Source organism: Somniosus microcephalus, chromosome 10 (genome assembly GCF_052327205.1).
Source record: "Somniosus microcephalus isolate GS21.2 chromosome 10, FLI_Smic_1.0, whole genome shotgun sequence".
NCBI classification, from domain to species: domain Eukaryota; kingdom Metazoa; phylum Chordata; class Chondrichthyes; order Squaliformes; family Somniosidae; genus Somniosus; species Somniosus microcephalus.
Window position 1 is genome coordinate 124,991,740 of NC_140996.1, and position 19,061 is coordinate 125,010,800.

At 46.1% G+C, this 19,061-nt stretch overlaps 1 protein-coding gene across 3 annotated transcripts in view; it reads right to left on the minus strand.

Annotated features, from left to right (window-relative positions):
* LOC147111685 (protocadherin Fat 3-like) overlaps window positions 1–19,061 on the minus strand; it is a 1,117,094-nt gene that overhangs the window by 72,740 nt on the left and 1,025,293 nt on the right. For all 3 annotated transcript variants that reach the window (XM_085998792.1, XM_085998793.1, XM_085998790.1), the window contains 2 exons: window positions 16,438–16,572; window positions 8,107–8,264 (listed from right to left, as the gene is read on the minus strand). In XM_085998792.1, the coding sequence (XP_085854918.1) occupies window positions 8,107–8,264; window positions 16,438–16,572 (293 nt within the window). The remainder of the gene's footprint in view (window positions 1–8,106; window positions 8,265–16,437; window positions 16,573–19,061) is intronic.

The following is a 19,061-nucleotide window of genomic DNA, read 5'->3' on the forward strand; positions in this document are numbered from 1 at the left end:
GCAATCCTTGTCATCTGTTGGAAGACAGATAGCTGGACTGCTGTGACACCCTGCAGGCCTCTTTGAACACTGGTACCTGCATCATGGTTGGGTCCACAAGTGTTCTAATGGAGTTGGCCACCACTTCCATGCTGGAAACGATTGGCTCCAAGCTCTGCACAAAGCCCTGTGCCAAGTTGGGGCCGGACTCCTCCATGCTCCTTGACATTGAATGCAGACTTTCTGGCAGGCTTCCCAATGGACCAAGCATTTCTTTGTGTATGCCTCCTTTAACTCCACTCATTTCCTCCAAATCAAAGGTGTTGCCATGGGTACCCGCATGGGTCCTAGCTATGCCTGCCTTTTCGTGGGCTATGTGGAACAATCTTTGTTCCAGTCCTACTCGGGTCCCCTCCCTCACCTCTTTTTCCGATACATTGATGACTGTATCGGTGCCGTTTCACCTCGAACTTGACAATTTCATTCACTTTGCCTCCAATTTCCACCCTTCCCTCACCTTCACATGGTCCATCTCGGACTCTTCCCTTCCCTTCCTCGACTTCTCCGTCTCCATCTCTGGGGATAGGTTATCGACCAATATTTACTACAAGCCCACTGACTCCCACAGCTACCTGGACTACACTTCCTCCCACCCCGCTTCCTGTAAGGACTCTATTCCATTCTCCCAGTTTCTCCGCCTCCGCCGTATCTGTCCGACGACGCCACCTTCCACACCAGTGCTTCAGACATGTCTTCCTTTTTCCGCAACCGAGGATTCCCCTCTACTGTGGTTGACACTGCCCTCGACCGTGTCAGTTCTATCTCCCGCACTTCTGCCCTCACCCCTGCCCCTCCCTCCCGGAACCACGATAGGGTTCCCCTTGTCCTCACCTTTCACCCCACCAGCCTCCACATTCAACGGATCATCCTCCGGCATTTCCGCTACCTCCAAAGTGATCCCACCACCAAACGTATCTTCCCCTCCCCTCCCCTTTCAGCATTCCGCAGGGACCGCTCCCTCCGAGACACCCTAGTCCACTCCTCTATCACCCCAAACAGCCCTTCCTCTTCGCCTGGCACCTTCCCGTGCAAGCGGAGGAGATGTAACACCTGCCCCTATACCTCCCCCCTTCCCACTGTCCAGGGCCCCAAACACCCCTTCCAGGTGAAACAGCGATTTACTTGTACTTCTCGCAATCTAGTATGCTGTATTCGCTGCTCACGGTGCGGTCTCCTCTACATTGGGGAGACCAAACGCAGATTGGGTGACCGCTTTGCGGAACACCTCCGTTCAGTCCGTAAGGGTGACCCCGAGCTTCCGGTCGCCTGTCATTTTAATTCACCGCTCCATTCCCACTCGGACCTCACCGTCCTTGGCCTCTTGTATTGTTCCACGGAAGCTCAACGTAAACTCGAGGAACAGCACCTCATCTTCCGATTAGGCAGTCTGCAGCCTTCCGGACTCAATATCGAGTTCAACAATTTCAGATCATAAGCTCGGCCCCCATTTCATTTTCTCTTGTAATTGTTCCACTCCTTTCCCCCCCCCCCTCCCTTTCCTTTTGTTTCTCTCTCACACCTGGCAGCTATCTTTTGCCCTGCCAGTACACTTTACACCTGATCCCAGCCTATTACTATCTCGTCTAGCTTCTAATCTCTTTTACTTCTTTTGTTTCTTTTATTCTTTTGTCCGATCGCAGCCCTGCCTCCGATCTAGTTTCTTTTCTTTCCAGTTTTGAAGAAGGGTCCAACCCGAAACGTCAACTCAAATTTCTCTCCACGGATGTTGCCTGACCTGCTGAGTTTTTCCAGCATTTTCTGTTGTTATTTCGGATTTCCAACATCTGCAGTATTTTGCTATCGTATCAGCGTTCTTCTGTCGGCCAGCCCCATCGAAGTCCTCATCTGAGTCCTCTGCAGCAGAACTCATGTGCAACCTCACCCTCTGGTGAGCTGGCACCTGCAATATCCTTGCCTCCTGCCCCCTGCAGGCCACTCATGCCCGGTGTCTCACCACATGCAGATACCACCTCTAATCTATCCTCTAAGATAGGTGCAGTATCAGTATCTGAGCTGGTGGCTGAGCGTGTGAAATCAAGTGTCTTCATCATCACACTCTTCTTGTTGTTCCTCCACTGCCTGGCCAGGTTGCAGTTCTTCAGTATCTGAAAGGTAAATGGCACAAGGGTAAGGTTATGGTGAGGGTAGGGGGGGTTAAAGTAAGAAGTGCTTACACCATCTGCAGCTTGTAAGTCAGAAGAGATTGTGGGATGAGGGCAAGTGGGACGTGAGAAGGATGATTAGGCATGAGGATTCAAAGGTTTCAGCCCTGCCACTGGCCACAACCTCTGCAATGGCCATTCCAATAATGGCCAGCACCGTCTCCTCCATGGGGGTTAGGGCATGCAGGCACGCCTGTCCCCCTCCGGTTAGTTCCTGCTGCCTCTGGTTGTGTGCCACCTTGTCCTGCAAGAGAAAAGGAAGTGTGTCAGTGAGTGTCGTGCAATCTGTCTGGGTGATGTGGCTGTCATGGTTGAATAACTGTCAGTGTGTGCAAGCTGTGGGATGTGGGTGAGAGGATTGCAGCAGTGCTAAGTGTGTGAGGGTGCATTGGAGCTTATGAATGTTAAGTATGAGTTCTGATTGATAGAGATTGTTAGTAGGTGAGTGATGGAGGCATGGTGAATTGAAGAGTGGCTGAGGCTAGTGGTGCAGTTGGTAGGATATGGCATATGAAGATGCATTCACTGACCTTGACCACTCATGTGAGGTCATTGAACTTCTTGCAGCACTGGATCCAGGTCCTTGGGGCTAGAGTCTTGGCATTGACCACCATGGCTATCTGCTCCCATTGCCTTTTGACTGTGTGTCTGGAGGGCCTCCTGGCCCCCTGCGGATACACGTGATTTCTTCTCCTTTTTACCTCATCCAGCAAGACCCCAGTGCAGCGTCAGAAAACCTTGGAGCCCACTCTCTCCTATGTTATTCCATTCTTCACTATTTCGCAGGCCAGATTCACTTCCTGCACCTCCCCTTTAAGAGGTGCAGGCTAGCTTTCAGTAGCACTCAGAAGTTACGATTTTGGGCCCCCTGCTGATGCGTGCAGCCAATGAACAGCGCTGTTCGTGCTGGCTGCATGCAGAAATCATGCTAATGAGTAGGCAGCACAAAGATGGCGTGCTGCCTGCATTTCAAACAACGGGCGCGGGTCAACCGCGCATCGCGATCCCTGCGCCCGTTTTTGGGGGCTATCCAATTTAGCCCCCAATTTGTCCTAAGATACCCGCAATCCCATTCCTTGGTCAACCAACCAAAAGACATGCTGAAGTAGTTTGGCCCAGGATCACAGACCAGTTTTCTCTTCCTCCCTCCTAAAGGTAACCTAAAGTTAAGACTGAAATTGAAACTCTAATCGGTGACCCAGTGCAGACATCATAAATTATTGTAATAATTACAATTGCTTTGAATGGACATATAAACACATATACTCTTTTGAAATGCAGTAGTGCCTTTTTTGTACATTCTACACACTGTAAAACGTAAAATCCAGAGGGGTGGAAAATAGGGGGTAAAGTCAAGTGCAAGTGCTGCTAAAGCAGTGCACGACTTTAAATAAACATTATCTGATCAAATCCTGCAATGTTAGCAATTCACAGACATTGAACCTCAGGCTAAGATGATCAGGTAGACCTGCAAAGCATCTCTGAGGATCAACCAGCAAGGAACACATCAGCATAAAAGTGGATCCTGCACAGCTAAGAACTGCTTAAATAAAGCAGAATGATGAGTTGTTTTTTATCAAAATGTGAATATGCACCCTCACAAGTAGGAGGTAATGTTACTAGCCTGCTCAGAGCACCTGATCTTACCAGTTAACACTAAATGATATCACTACAAGGTGTCTCTTCTATTAAACTGTTAGCACTTTTAATGTCAATGATAACATCAGGAGCAAGGGTGTCGATATTCAATTACATTTATACGAAGTGAACTGTATTTGCTTCAAATTATTTATTTTGACAATAGCTACATCCAATGCATCATCTAACTATCGTCACCACCAATCACACATTCTGGGCAAACTGCAGTGATGCGAAATTCAAAACATTGCAGGTTTTTTTTATATTAGAGAAAATGACTGAACACACCAAGGAATATAAAATCTTACTTTATTAAATTACACAACGCTATTAAACTACACAATGCATTCAAAGAATTAAAGATGACTGTAGCATTATGACCCTGCTGCTGGATAAATGTCACCTGGTGCCCTTTCATCAGGTCCTCCACATTAATTTAAACACCTGCAGATAGTGATTTCTTGCCTTCAGGATAAAGTAAAACTCTGGTTGGGTGAAGAAAGATCACATTGGGAGTCAGGCCAAGTTGTGGATTTGCAAAATCTTCATTGGGGCATATTCACGAAAATTTGCTCACTACAGGAACTGCAGGGTGGATCCTTTAATCTAGGCTTTATAACTCCAGAGTCTTTTTTTTAAGCACTTGGCTACACATTTTGATAAAATGATTGCATGTGTACTGAAGGCAGACCTAAAAGCATCACCTCATTTATTAATAATAGGACTGTTTACACTGGAGAGAGGAAAGGTTAACAGGCTATTATTGACAATGATGAGACTGAAGATGTGGGTTGGAATTCTACACGCTAAACACCAAACTATTATTTTCAGACAGTTGACGCTCCATTGCTTTATAGAGCTGAATAGAGGTGATTTGTGGCTCTAATAAAAATTAAATGCTTTTCTGGGGTACATGCACTTAGCAGGTATAGGAGATGATTGATCTCCACTGTCCACTCTCATTAATGCTGGAAACCATGACCCTCAGGAACACCTGGTGCACTCATTAATGCTCTGTATGTGGAAGCTACTGCATTTGTTCCAAATACAAAACATTGTTTACTAGAGGGATTAGCTCTGCACGCATTCCAGTGGATGCTGCTGACACTATCCCATTGGCCGCACTTCCCTGGATCTACAGTGACAGTGAGCCCCCTGCTCCACAAATACATAACCCGACCCAGCCTACGTAACCACAGAACCAACTCTCGAGTTGCACAGCTTGTATTGTAATTTTTGCTCTTCAGTGTCAGCAAAGAGATCCGGACCATCAGACTCCGAGATAAGTGGAGTTCAAATTTGTATTAAAGTCAGTGTCAGATTTGCATGCACTCAGATATAAATTTTGCCCCATCAGAGCTCTCTTCCCCCATTAAATGTTTTTGATGAGGTAACCGAGAGGGTTGATGAGGGCAATGCAGTTGATGTGGTGTACCTGGACTTCCAAAAGGCATTCAATAAAGTGCCAAATAATAGGCTTGCCAGCAAAGTTGAAGCCCATGAAATAAAAGGGACAGTGGCAGCAAGGAAACAAAATTGGCTAAGTGACAGGAAACAAAGAGTAGTGGTGAACAGTTGTTTTTCAGACTGGAGGAAGATATAAAGTGGTATTCCCCAGGGGTCAGTACTAGGACCACTGCTTTTCTTGATATATATCAATGACTTGGACTTGGGTGTAGAGGGCACAATTTCAAAATTTGCAGATGGAAGTATAGTGAACAGTGAAGAGGATAGTGATAGACTTCAAGAGGACATAGACAGGCTGATGGATTGGGCGGACACATGACAGAAAAGTGCAGGTGATACATTTTGGTAGAAAGAATGTAGAGAGGCAATATAAACTAAAGGGTACAATTCTAAAGGGGGTGCAGGAACAGAGAGACCTGGGGGTGTATGTGCACAAATCGTTGAAGCTGGCAGGGCAGGTTGAGAAAATGGTTAAAAAAGCATATGGGATTCTGGACTTTATAGAGGCATGGGGGTGATTTTATCAATGGGGAAGTGATGGAGGCGGGAAAGCTGCTTGTCGGGTTTTAGTCCCACCTCCATCGACGTCTGGCCAACCCACGCTCTTTTCCCTTGACTGGCCTTGTTAAACCCGCCCAGTGGGCTTAGCCGGTCAACTAAGGGAAAGGCGGTAACAGATGACATCCGCGAATGACGTTTCATCTGTCAAGATTTTTTGACAGATGAATTGTCATCGTTTGACAGCTCTGTGAAGCTGTCAAACACTGACAATCTGTCTTCTAAGTTGAGACCTAGGACACAGGCTCACTTAAAAAGCTTTCCTGAGCAGAAAGCAGAAGGCTGCTGCATTTAAGAATGCAGCGGCCATTCTGCTTTCTCTGCCGGTGAGATGAGGCAGCTCCGCAGCCTAAAGGGATGAAGCCTGGAGGAAGAAGCAAAGGTAAGTAATCTTATTAAAACACTTTAGACTCACCTCACACACTTACCTCTCCTCACTTGCACTCATCACTCATTTGCACATCGGACATTTCGGCCCCTCCAACCCCTGCAGACCCACGGCTCGCCTCGCTGACCCGGGCGCGGTTCGGAGCCATTGTCAAGTCCACACTTTAGGACTCAAAATAGGGATTAGCCAAAAAACTGCCCATTAACTACCTGTTAACAGGCAGTTAATTGGCACTAATCCCCTTCCCGCCTCGAGGAGACGGGACCTGGCACGGGTCGGGTACCCGCCTCCTGGGAAGATGGCACGGAGGTGGGTTGGGGGCGGGATGGGTACCCGCTCCCAGATTCTGCCATTTTCCCGGCAGCCCCGCCTCCCCAGGGCTGGGAAAACCGCCCCCATAGAGTACAAAAGCAAGGAAGTTATGATGAACCTTTATAAAACACTAGTTTGGCCACAACTAGAGTATTATGTCCAATTCCAGGCACCGCACCTTAGAAAGGATGTGAAGGCTTTAGAGAGGGTGCAGAAAAGATTTACAAGAATGGTTCCAGGGGTGAGGAATTACAGTTACGTGGATAGACTGGAGAAGCTGGGGTTATTCTCCTTAGTGCAGAGAAGATTGAGAGATTTAATAGAGGTGTTCAAAATCATGAGGGGTCTAGACAGAGTAGATAGAGCTAAACTGTTCCCATTGGCAGAAGGGTCTAGAACCAGAGGGCACAGAATTAAGGTGATTGGCAGAAGATCCAAAGGCGACATGAGGATAAACTTTTTTATGCAGCGAGTGGTTATGATCTGGAATGCACTTCCTGAAAGGGTGGTGGAGGGAGATTCAATAGTGGCTTTTAAAAGGGAATTGGATAAGTACCTGAAGGAAAAGAAATTGCAGGGCTACAGGGAAAGGGCAGGGGAGTGAGGCTAGCTGAATTGCTCTTGCAGGGAGCCGGCACGGGCTCGACGGGCCGAATGGCCTCCTACTGTGCTGCAATAATTCTATGATTCTATTATATTATGATTTTAACAATTTATAAATGCACCACTGCAAGAATTACACTTTTGTGTACTTCAGTTTTCCTATGATACAACTGATATAATAATGGATATGGCGACAGCTTGACTCATGATATGTTCATGCACCACCGCACTCCAATTGTAAATACTCTTCTTGTATGTCACATGAGGGTATTGGGTTTCAGTTTTCACAGACAACCAACTTAAATTATGGATTGTGATCTCAAAACACTGCTAAAAATACTAAAATCCAATGTAATAAAAAATACCAAAATCCAATGTAATAAAAGGGAATTTAACTAATCAGATGTCTTGAAGCAGTAGCCTTGGTTACAGGACTTTATTCGGGACTGTTGTTCAGCTCTAAATCGTTTTTTTTGCGTAATCAGTTTTTTGGGGCTGCGTCAGTCTTTCTGAACCTGTTTGTTTTGATTTAAAAGTTGGCATGTACACACACTGCAGGAGTGAATTATAGTCCTGCTCATACTAATGTTCCCAGAGATGTATATAAATTGCAACCTCTTGCTGCACATCACCTGTATTAAATTAACAGAAAGCATGAGTACTTTGTTTATCTTACTTGTGACTAAAGAACAACTTGAGCTATTTCTGTGAACATCACAGTGACCAGAACAAGAGTAAAAGAGACCTGGAAGTAGACTGATTGCTAGGCTACTTAACCAGTAACAATGTGCTATGAGGAGAAATAAAAATGGGGTGAATTCTTAAAAACAAGAATTAAATATTGAAATAAAAATGCAACCATCAATTAAAGACACCATAATGCATCATATTAGGCACAGCAGAGCAATAAATGTACTGGTGTTAAAAAAGCTCATTTACCTTCAGAATGACACAGTATTCTCCTTCAGCATACATTATTATTCCATTACTTTGCAGTGTTCTCAGATGCAGCCCCAATTTCAGTTCATCTCTTTTGCTGCTTTCTGCCACTCGATACTTAATGTAGCTGTTTCCAGCAAAACTGAGGGATGCGTGGCCTGGACAGATTAAGGAAAACCATCGGAGACATTAAAACCGCACTGATGTGAAATTTTGTGAACACATTATTCTGAACACATCATGATATTAGATTTCATTACAAAATGTGATTAGATTTTCTTAAAAGTGCAAAGAAATCTAACACTAGTTATCAATATTATCTTTTAAGTTACATTTTAAAGTACCCTGTAAATTAAATTAGTAACATCCTAGGACAATCTGGTATATTTATCTAACAATGCTGCTAATATGAATGCAGAATATACCAGGGAAATTAGAATCTTTTAAGGGACAACCTGATAATAGCAGAAACTCTACCGTTTACTTAGGTGGTGAAATGAGATGAAAACCAACAAAATGAGAGCAACATCATGTCAGAAAGAAAGTTAACCTTCAAACATTTTTCCTTATGCTTATTCATTTTTGGCACGGATATCAGCTTTTCCATTTTATGCCCATCATAAATTTCTGAGAAGAAATTAACTGACAAAATGTCCTCAAGGACAATTAAAGCCTTGTTAAAGGTCACTCAGGAGAAACTCGTGCAGAATTATGCCGGGAAGATATTAACAGAGTCCCAAACTCGAATTCAGAGGTTGCGTTCAAAGTAATGTGGGATTACAATGAATCCGTTGAATGGCATATGTAATTTTATATATAATGTATTGATTTTAAGAATATTTAATATCTCAAATTAATTCTGATTTTGTTTAAATAGGAATATATTTGCACCAGTTTGGACCAATGTAGTGATTCATTTGTTTAAATAATTGCGAATGTATTAATTATAAAGAAAGAAAAAATAAAAGAATGAACTTACATTTATATAGCACCCTTCACATCCTCAGGACATCCCAAAGTGCTTCACATCCAATAAATGACATTGAAGTGCAGTAATTGTTGTAGGCAAATGCAACATCCAATTATCAGTCCAGTAGTCATTTATCATTATTGAATTTAATGAACAAATGTTGACACATAACTTACTCTAATATTTGTGATGTGCATGACAATTTTATGAAAGCAGAATTAAATAGACGTGAGAAAAGTCTGATGTGTTGGTTTATAAGGACAGGAGCATTATACCGTGTAAGGCACAATGCATTATTCTGCGAAGGAGAAGTTAATCTGCCCTATCTCTTTAAGGCCACACAGTAAATATATCATCTACAGGCACATACTGAGATCAATAGATCAACTAGAGAAGCACAGTCATCCATAACTTAGCTTAAAATCAACATTTTAAAAACCTTTGTGGCACACCCTAAGCCTCAGACCCTATAAAAAGAGACTTCAGCTCAGCAGTAAGTCAAAATAATTGCCTGGAACACAGAGTTCACTCAAGAACAACTCAATTTTACATCATACTGGGGCAAGTGGAAAATATTACTTATTTACTGATTTAAAATATACATTATTGTATAGTTGATTTTGCATCATTCCCATCATTTAAATCTGAAATGCCACAAACCAAAATTAACATACTTTTGAACTTAAAATCATCTTAAACTTGATTCATAACAAAGTACTGTAACTTGATTTCATTTATTACTTTGCTTGCTGCTGATCTCCTTTCACTGCTTCCCTCTCTTTTTGTAAACCGTGGTCCTCTTCCTGCTAAGCACTAGTCCTGCTCCCTTAAAAACTCTGCCCTCAAAAAAATTGCGCTTTTCACCCCCCCCCCGCCACCTCCCTCCCGAGTGCAGCGTGTGTGATGTGCCTCAATAATTCCGAGACTCGATGTTAGCGAAAGAAAACAAGGCTTTTATTAACTTAGAAGGTAACACGTAGTGGAGAGAGGTATCTTCCATCCGGAGGGCTGCAGTACTGGATATGAGGCCAGACTGAGCTTGCTTACATAGGGGCCAGGTATGGGCGGAGCCCTACACACAACACATTCCAATATGCAATACAATGGTGAGGAAACGGAACTGGGGGAAGGGAAATGAAACTGAAACTGACCACAGTCACAGGCACTGATGAATGGAATATTTCATCACATTCACCCCTTCTATAGATTTAGTCTGTTCAGGGGTTTGATAGTCCTCTGCGACCGACGTGGCTGTTGCGGTGCCGCGGGTGTCGGCTGGGTGTCCCCGGTAGCCTCCTGGGTCTCTGCCGGGGGTGCCGCCAGGGTTGTTGAAGGGGTAGTTGGTGGGGGTGCCATTGGTCGATGTTCTTCCGGGGGTGATGAAAGAGTAGTGGGTGGGTAAGAGTTGCTGCGATCGTTGTCGCTGCTATCGCCGTGGTTGTTGTCGTTACCGGCTGGGGCGACGTCTTTTATGGACACGGTGTCCTCCCTTCCGTCGGCGTGCCGGACATATGCGTATTGGGGGTTGGCGTGGAGTAGGTACACTGGCTCCACGGGAGGGTCCGTCTTGTGGCCCCTCACATGCCTTCGCATGAATACCAGACCTGGGGTGGAGAGCCATGACGGCATGGATACGCCTGAGGTGGATTTCCGAGGAAAGACAAACATTCGTTCATGAGGCGTGGCATTAGTGGCAGTACGCAATTGCGACCGTATCGAATGGAGCACATCCGAGAGGACTTCCTGCCAGCGGGAGATAGGGAGGCCCTTGGTCCTTAGAGCTAGAGTGACTGCTTTCCATACTGTCCCGTTCTCTCGCTCCACTTGGCCGTTACCCCGGGGGTTGTAGCTGGTGGTACGGCTCGTGGTGATCCCCCTGGACAGCATGTACTGGCGTAGCTCTTCACTCATGAAGGACGCCCCCCTATCCGTATGGATGTAGCTCGGCATACCGAACAGGCAGAACAGGCTGTTGAGGCATTTAATGACCGTGGTGCTGGTCATGTCTGGGCAGGGGAAGGCGAATGGGAACCGGGAGTATTCGTCCACAATGTTCAGGAAGTAAACATTGCGGTCGACGGACGGGAGGGGGCCCTTGAAATCTAAGCTGAGCCGCTCAAAGGGCCGTGTAGCTTTGATTAAGTGGGCTCTATCTGGGCGGTAGAACCGAGGCTTGCACTCAGCGCAAGTGCGGCAGTTCCTGGTCAGAGACCGAACTTCCTCAATCGAGTAGGGTAAGTTACGGGACTTTATGAAGTGGAACAGCCGCGTGACCCCTGGGTGGCAGAGGTCGTCGTGGAGGGTCTGTAGCCGATCCCCGGTGGCGCTGGCACACATCCCTCGTGAGAGGGCGTCAGGGGATTCGTTAAGGGCCCCTGGCCGGTAAATGATGTCATACTCGAAGGTGGAGAGCTCGATCCGCCACCTAAGAATCTTATCATTTTTAATCTTCCCCCTCTGTTTATTATTGAACATAAACGCTACCGACCGCTGGTCGGTAAGTAGGGTGAAGCGTTTGCCGGCTAGGTAGTGGCGCCAGTGGCGCACTGCCTCCACAATGGCTTGGGCCTCCTTTTCCACGGAGGAGTGTCTGATCTCGGGCCCTTGGAGGGTCCTCGAGAAGAAAGCTACGGGCCGCCCCGCCTGGTTGAGGGTGGCCGCCAAGGCGAAGTCAGACGCATCACTTTCCACTTGAAATGGAGTGTTCTCGTCCACTGCCTGTAGCGTGGCCCGCTCAATATCCTGCTTAATGCTTTTGAAGGCAGTGTGGGCCTCAGCAGAGAGCGGAAAAGAGGATGCTTTCAAGAGGGGGCGGGCTTTGTCGGAGTAGTTGGGGACCCATTGGGAATAATAAGAAAATAACCCCAGGCACCTTTTCAGGGCTTTGGGAGTGTTGGGCAGGGGCAGCTCCCATAGGGGGCGCAATCGGTCGGGGTTTGGTCCGATTTCCCCATTCTCCACCACGCTGCCTAGTATGCAGAGGCGCGTGGTGTTGAAAACGCACTTGTCCTCGTTGTAGGTGAGGTTGAGTTTTTGTGCGGTTTCCAGGAACCTCTCGAGGTTCGAGTCGTGATCCTGCTGGTTGTGACCGCAGATGGTGATGTTGTCGAGGTAGGGGAAGGTTGCCTGCAAGTGGTGGTCATCGACCATGTGGTCCATCTCCCTCTGGAAGACCGAGACCCCATTCGTCACCCCAAAGGGGACTCTGAGGAATTGGTAGAGGCGTCCGTTCGGCTCGAAGGCAGTGTACGGGCGGTCCTCTGGTCTGATAGGGAGCTGGTGGTACGCTGACTTAAGGTCGATGGTGGAGAACACCCGGTATTGGGCGATTTGGTTCACCATTTCTGATATGCGGGGTAGCGGGTAGGCGTCTAGTTGGGTGTACCTGTTGATCGTTTGGCTATAGTCGATCACCATCCGTTTCTTCTCGCTACCCCTTACCACTACCACTTGGGCGCGCCACGGGCTGTTGCTGCGTTCAATAATGCGCTCTTTCAGGAGCCTGTCTACCTCGGTCGCGATAAACCGCCTGTCCTCCCAGCTGTACCTCCTGCTTTTGGTCGCTATTGGCCGGCAGTTAGGGGTAAGGTTCGCGAATAGCGAAGGCGGCTTTACCTTCAGGGTAGCCAGACCGCACACTGTGAGGGGCGGCTGGGACCCACCGTACTTGAGCGTGATGCTTTGGTGGTTGCACTGGAAATCCAGGCCCAAGATCACGCTCGCACATAGATTCTTCATGATTAATACTTTAAAATTATCATATACAGTTCCGTTAACGGACAATTGTACCGTGCAGTAACCCAGAATGGTCGATGTCTGGGTTTTATCAGCCATAGAGATGGTACCCTGAGTAGGGACCACCTTTAGGGAGAGTTGTTGTGCCAGTTCAGGGTGGATAAAACTCTCCGTGCTTCCACTGTCAATTAAACATTTAACCCTGCACCCGTTTACCTCGATGTCCACCACTGATTTGGATAGCGGGTGCGGCCTGGTCTGGTCCACTGTGACCGATGCCACTGTAGGGCCCTGATCGAGACAAGATGGCGTCCACGCTGTCTGCTCATAAGATGGCGGACCCCACGAGGTCGGGCAAGATGGCGTCCAAGATGGCCGCTCCCACGGCGCGCACGCGGCGGTGGCGGGTTTTCCGGCGGTTGGTTTTCCGGCGGGGTTCCCTCTGCACACCTTCCCGAAGTGCCCCTTCTTACCGCACTTAAAGCAGGTGGTGCCTTTCGCCGGGCACAGGTTTCTGGTGTGCTTTGGCTGCCCGCAGAAGTAGCAGTTGGGTCCCCGACGCGTCGCGGCTGTCGTAGGGCTTCTGGGGGGAGAGCGGGGCCCCGACGGTGTCGGGCTGCCGGGCGGGGAAGATGCCTTCCAAGATGGCGGCGCCCTTGGTGCACACGTGGCGGCGTGGACGGCGCGGGCTGAAGAGTAGGCGTCCGACTTTCTCTGGGCCACATCCAGGGATCGCGCGGTGTCCGCAGCCTGTTTCAGGTCCAATCCCGTTTTTTCCAGCAGTCTTTGCCGGATGTAAGTGGAGCGGAGGCCTGTGATAAAGGCATCGCGAACAAGCTCATCAGTGTACACTGCGGCTTTTACATCTCGGCACTTGCAGTCTTTGCCAAGCATTTTCAGGGTGCCTAGGAACTCCTCCACCGATTCCCCAGGTCGCTGTGCGCGAGTAGCGAGCAGATGCCTAGCATACACCTCATTCGTAGGCTGCTGGTAATGCGCCTTTAAGATGTCGCAGGCGGCCAGGTACGTGTCGGCGTCTTGGATGAGGGGGTAAACCCGGTGGCTTACCCAATTCCGCAGAATTCCGAGTTTCATACTCGCAGCGTCCGTAGCGTCTTTGACGGCTGCGGAATTGTCCAGGAAGAATTCCATACACATAAACCAGTGTCCGAAGCGTGCTGATGCGTCCGGAGCATGCTGATCCAAATCCAAACGTTCGGGTTTCAGGAGTTGATCCATTGTGTTAAAAGATAAGTTAATAAAATTGATGTGCCTCAATAATTCCGAGACTCGATGTTAGTGAAAGAAAACAAGGCTTTTATTAACTTAGAAGGTAACACGTAGTGGAGAGAGGTATCTTCCATCCGGAGGGCTGCAGTACTGGATATGAGGCCAGACTGAGCTTGCTTACATAGGGGCCAGGTATGGGCGGAGCCCTACACACAACACATTCCAATATACAATACAATGGTGAGGAAACGGAACTGGGGGAAGGGAAATGAAACTGAAACCGACCACAGTCACAGGCAGTGATGAATGGAATATTTCATCACAGTGTGTGCCTGCTGCAACCATCTAATTAGACAGCCACACTACATCAGCCAGGTTGAATGGTCAAAGAGCCACATTGAGCAACAGAAGAGCCGGCTGAAAGCAGCTCATAATACGGGTATTGACCATTGCTGTTATAGACAATAAACAAGCTCAAACTATGGCCGCAGGAGCTCCAATAGGAATAAGTATTGTTCTGTATGAGTATATAATAATGATATATTCAACAGAATGGAGTTCAAAGCTTAAGTGAACAACTCAATAAGTAATTATTTTATTTGAGTACTTCAGGAGATGTGTATTTACTTTCAACATTAGACAGATGTTTAGATTGTACTCATTCTCAAATTTATACACATTTAAAGTTTTTAATTAAATAAAAGATCTAGATGTCTCTATAACTTAAACTAGTTAAACAGAACAATGTAATCTTTGGCCTGCTTCAGTCACTGAATACTCTGGGGTCGATTTTCCTGAAGTTGTCGGGAAGAAGGCGGGACTACAACTTTCGGGTTTTAGACCCGCTTACTTCGATGTCCGGCCAATCCGCGCGATTTTCCCTTGATTGACCTTGTTGAGCCCGCCCAGCGGGCTCAGCAGGCCAATTAAGGGCCACCCGGCAACAGGTGACGTCACAGACTGCAATTTCATCTGTCAAGAGTTCTTGACAGATGAAATATCAGTGTTTCACAGCTGTTTGAAGCTGTGAAACACTGACAGTCTGAGTTCTACCATGAGTCCTTCTGCACAGACTCAGTTAGAACTCTCAGCAGCTCTCAAAGCTGAAGGCTGTCACTTTTCACAGATCACAGCCGTTCAGCTTTAAGTGCCGGCTGAGTGATGGGCTCCCAACAGCTACAGGAAGAAAGGCTGTTAAGGTAAGTACAGGTAAGTAAAAGTTCTTTACACACTTTAGACACACCAAACACACTTACCTTTGCACTCATACACCCATCACTCAACTGAGCACCGACATCGCAACCCCTCCAACCCGACGGCCCGCCTGCTCTAACCTGGCGTGGTTTGGAGCCGTCGGGAATCCCACACGAAACCCCTCAAAATAGGGATTAGGCTAAAAACTGCCTGTTAACTACCTGTTAACAGGCAGTTAATTGGCACTAATCCCTTCCCGCCTGGTTTCGGCAGGTCCCAGTGCGGGGCGGGTACCCGCCGCCCCTGAAACTTGCATGGGGCGGGGTTTTGGGCGGGATGGTGTCGGGACCCCCAAATTCAGGATTTCCCCCCCCCCCCCACATGCCTGAAACCCCGCCTGACGGCTCCAGGAAAATCAACCCCTCTGTCTCTGTAGTTTCACACACATACTTATTACTGCAAACTCTATTTGCAATTACAGTGAAAAATTTGTTGTGGTGCAGGTAATGGGTATTTTTAGTCATAGAAACATAGAAAATTAGGAGCAGGAGTAGGCCATTCAGCCCTTCGAGCCTGCTCCGCCATTCAATATGATCATGGCTGATCCTCTATCTCAATACCATATTCCCACTCTCTCCCCATACCCCTTGATGATACCCAGTCACCATTCATTCTTCACATTAGAAAATGCATAATTTGTAGTAAGAAAAATTGATGTTCTATCATAAGCATCATAATTTAACAGTTGTTATAGTTGCTAACACTTGCAATTTGTTCTCTCTTGAATTACATCAGCTTCAGTCAATTAGAATAAAATATAATTAACATTTAATAACACAAGTTTACTCTATGCACTGGCTCTACATCTTTCTTGCAATTCAGTTTAATTTGAGCCATTTGTGTTAGTGACAATTGTTCTCAGTAATTTCAGTGTCAAACAGGCCTAACTGCTGGGTGTTCTCCATTTAGATTCCCTCAATCTCCCTAACCAGCTTTATGCCATCTCTTCACAACTGATATGCACCCACGCTATACAAAACGGGAAAAACATCTTTCAGTCAGATAAAGATGATGTTTTAACCACTACATGTTTGAAGTTTTACATTTTATAGATTCACTGAACTGAAATACACAAGATAACTGAAGATGTTTCTTTGAGCTGCGATGTGCCATAAGGTACCTTTATTCTCTGTCTTTCTCACCTGAACACTCTCCCAGATTCCCTGGTGGACACTGACAGACGTATGGTCCACGGCCTACACCACCTCTAACACAATGCATGTCACTTGGGCAAGGCTTCTCTTGGCAAACATCAGAAACAACAGGGCAGAGGTCACCTGTTACAGAAAAGGAAACAGCTTGATGAATTATTCAATCATTCATTGAGGCTATAATTATGTATTATTTTATACTGATATAACTAAATCTATTTAATAGGTCAAGATATCCACCCTTCTGTCCTCTTTAGATTTGACAGACTTTAATCAAAATTATTTTTTCCCTAGATTATTCACAAATTCTCTAATATATGGTGTTTAAATGAGGGCTGCCAATTTGTTTGTTAAAAATGCCATGTTGCTGAAGAATTCACTGCTGACACTAATGAAACTGAAGTCTTTAAGGATACTCTAACTGAAACTGACATCATATAATTATTGCCATGTTTCCTTTTGCTGAAATATATCTATTCATTTGTTCAAGTCTGTTGAAATAAGATAAAAGTTTTGCAAGTTATAAAATAATTACCCTATTACTCATCAAGGTTTCATTGAGATAACTTACAGTAATACATTAGCAAATGCACTGACTGGCAATGATACCGAGCCACACAAATGAGGAAGGTCCCAGGTTTGATTCTCGGTCTGTGCTGAGCTAGCTGGCCCTCACGAGGACGCTACAGTTAGAAACTGTTCATCTGGGTCAGGGATGGGAAAAAGAGAAGCTAAGATTCTTGCTCCTGACAACTGTTCAGTGGCCTATGCTGGAAAGCATGTGTCTTTTACACAGACACACACACACAAATGCACGTGTGATTATGACAGCATTAGTTTGGTTGTGATGATCCTCCAGTGGTAAAATAACTTGCCAAGACTCACTGTTAAAGCTGAGCCATGAAGAATAGTCACTTGGCAAGGCACTGGAGGCTGGCCAGTGTTTATGGAACTGTATCTTAGTATGAGTCTTCATAAAATTGGAAGGGGGAGGGGAAACATAGCCATGACATGCATAAATTATCCCTAAACAACAGAGCATTAAAAATGGAGTAACAAAAACAAATTAATATATGTAAGAAAATGTACATCATACACACACACGCAACTCCTGTAAACCACTCAGGCCAAAACTGCCAAAAATTGCAACTACGATTTCTCTCCCCCGACTCCACCACAATACAGTACTGAGCTGTCTGTCTAAAGCCCACCCCAATACATGCAGATGAAGGTGGGGCAGTGTGGCTTCGTTGTTCCAGAGATTGCCCCAGCTTTACGCCCATTTATCGCTACTCAAAAACATTGCCACTTTAAAAGTGGGGGTATTGGGTCCACTACTGTGCCCCAGAGGTTGTAAAGAATCAGGAAGGTCAAGTGATCCTACAATACCTTGGCTAAAAGTGAGTTATAATACATAAAAGGTGCTTTGAAAGATATTTGCTGAATTTTGCAGGCAGTTTAAGGAGAGTTCGGTTGAAAGGATGTCTCTGAAGTTGAAATGGATTTCTCTTTTGGGATTCCAGTATCATTGTAATTTGAGGAGGATGACAGGATAGAACCCAGTAGAGTGTAGCATGATATGTGTAGGAAATACCCGATCTGTAGATAATCCCTGCCACAGGCAACCTTTGAGAAGGCTGTGTTTCCCCTCCCTCCCTCCCACCCCCGCCCCTCCCGATACAGTAAATGAGATAAGTCAGCTGTTGGAACATGCCTTACAGTCCCTTCCCACCACAGGCTCAACCTTACCAGCAGCTGTAAATGTGAAACAGCACGGAATTTTTATACATCCAGTTTTCAAGTGGCCTCTGGTGATATTAGTCACATCAGCCTCCATCAGCAGTGCATCAGTACATTATACAGGTGTCAGATGACCTGTTAATGTATGACTTTGATTTCATTGACATGGACTCAAAAAAGCAGAGAAAAAGGGCAATCAACATCTTTCAAGTGGCTGGATTCCCCCAAGTGCAGGATGCAATTATTTTGATCCAGGTGGGGATAAAGTCTCATCTGAAAGCGCCATCAATTTCATCAACAGGAAAAGATTTCATCCACTGCATTGTGCAGAGAGTGAATGATACAAGCCATCTCTTTGCCATGTCAATACATGTTACCCGGGAAGCAGTCCTGATTGTTTTATTCTCAGGCCATTTAGGATCCTGCACTGTGTCAGGATGGTTGATAGGAAACCAAAGTACCCATTCAGCCATGGCCGATGACTCCTTCTGTCATCGGAGGCCAAAACATGTACAATGATGCATTGAAAGTTACACGAATAATAGTTGAGCCGACCATCAGTATTCTCAGGTCTCATTTCTGTTGTCTGGATTAGTCGGGGGAGCAAAACAGTACAGCTTAGCAATGGTCTTGAGAATTATAGTGGCTTGCTGCATCCTCCATAATTTGGCCATTGCAAAGGGATTGGGCATTCCATCCACAGAATGTAGAGAGGAATATGGTGGTGACAATGAGTTTCCTGATCTTGACGAGGATGTTGAACAGACGGGTGGCAACTGCAGCCACCATCAGGCAGTAAATCATCACCAACTTTTTCCAGTATAAGCATAAATTAGATTGAGAATCATAAGGCACAGCTGCTGCCAGGATCAGCT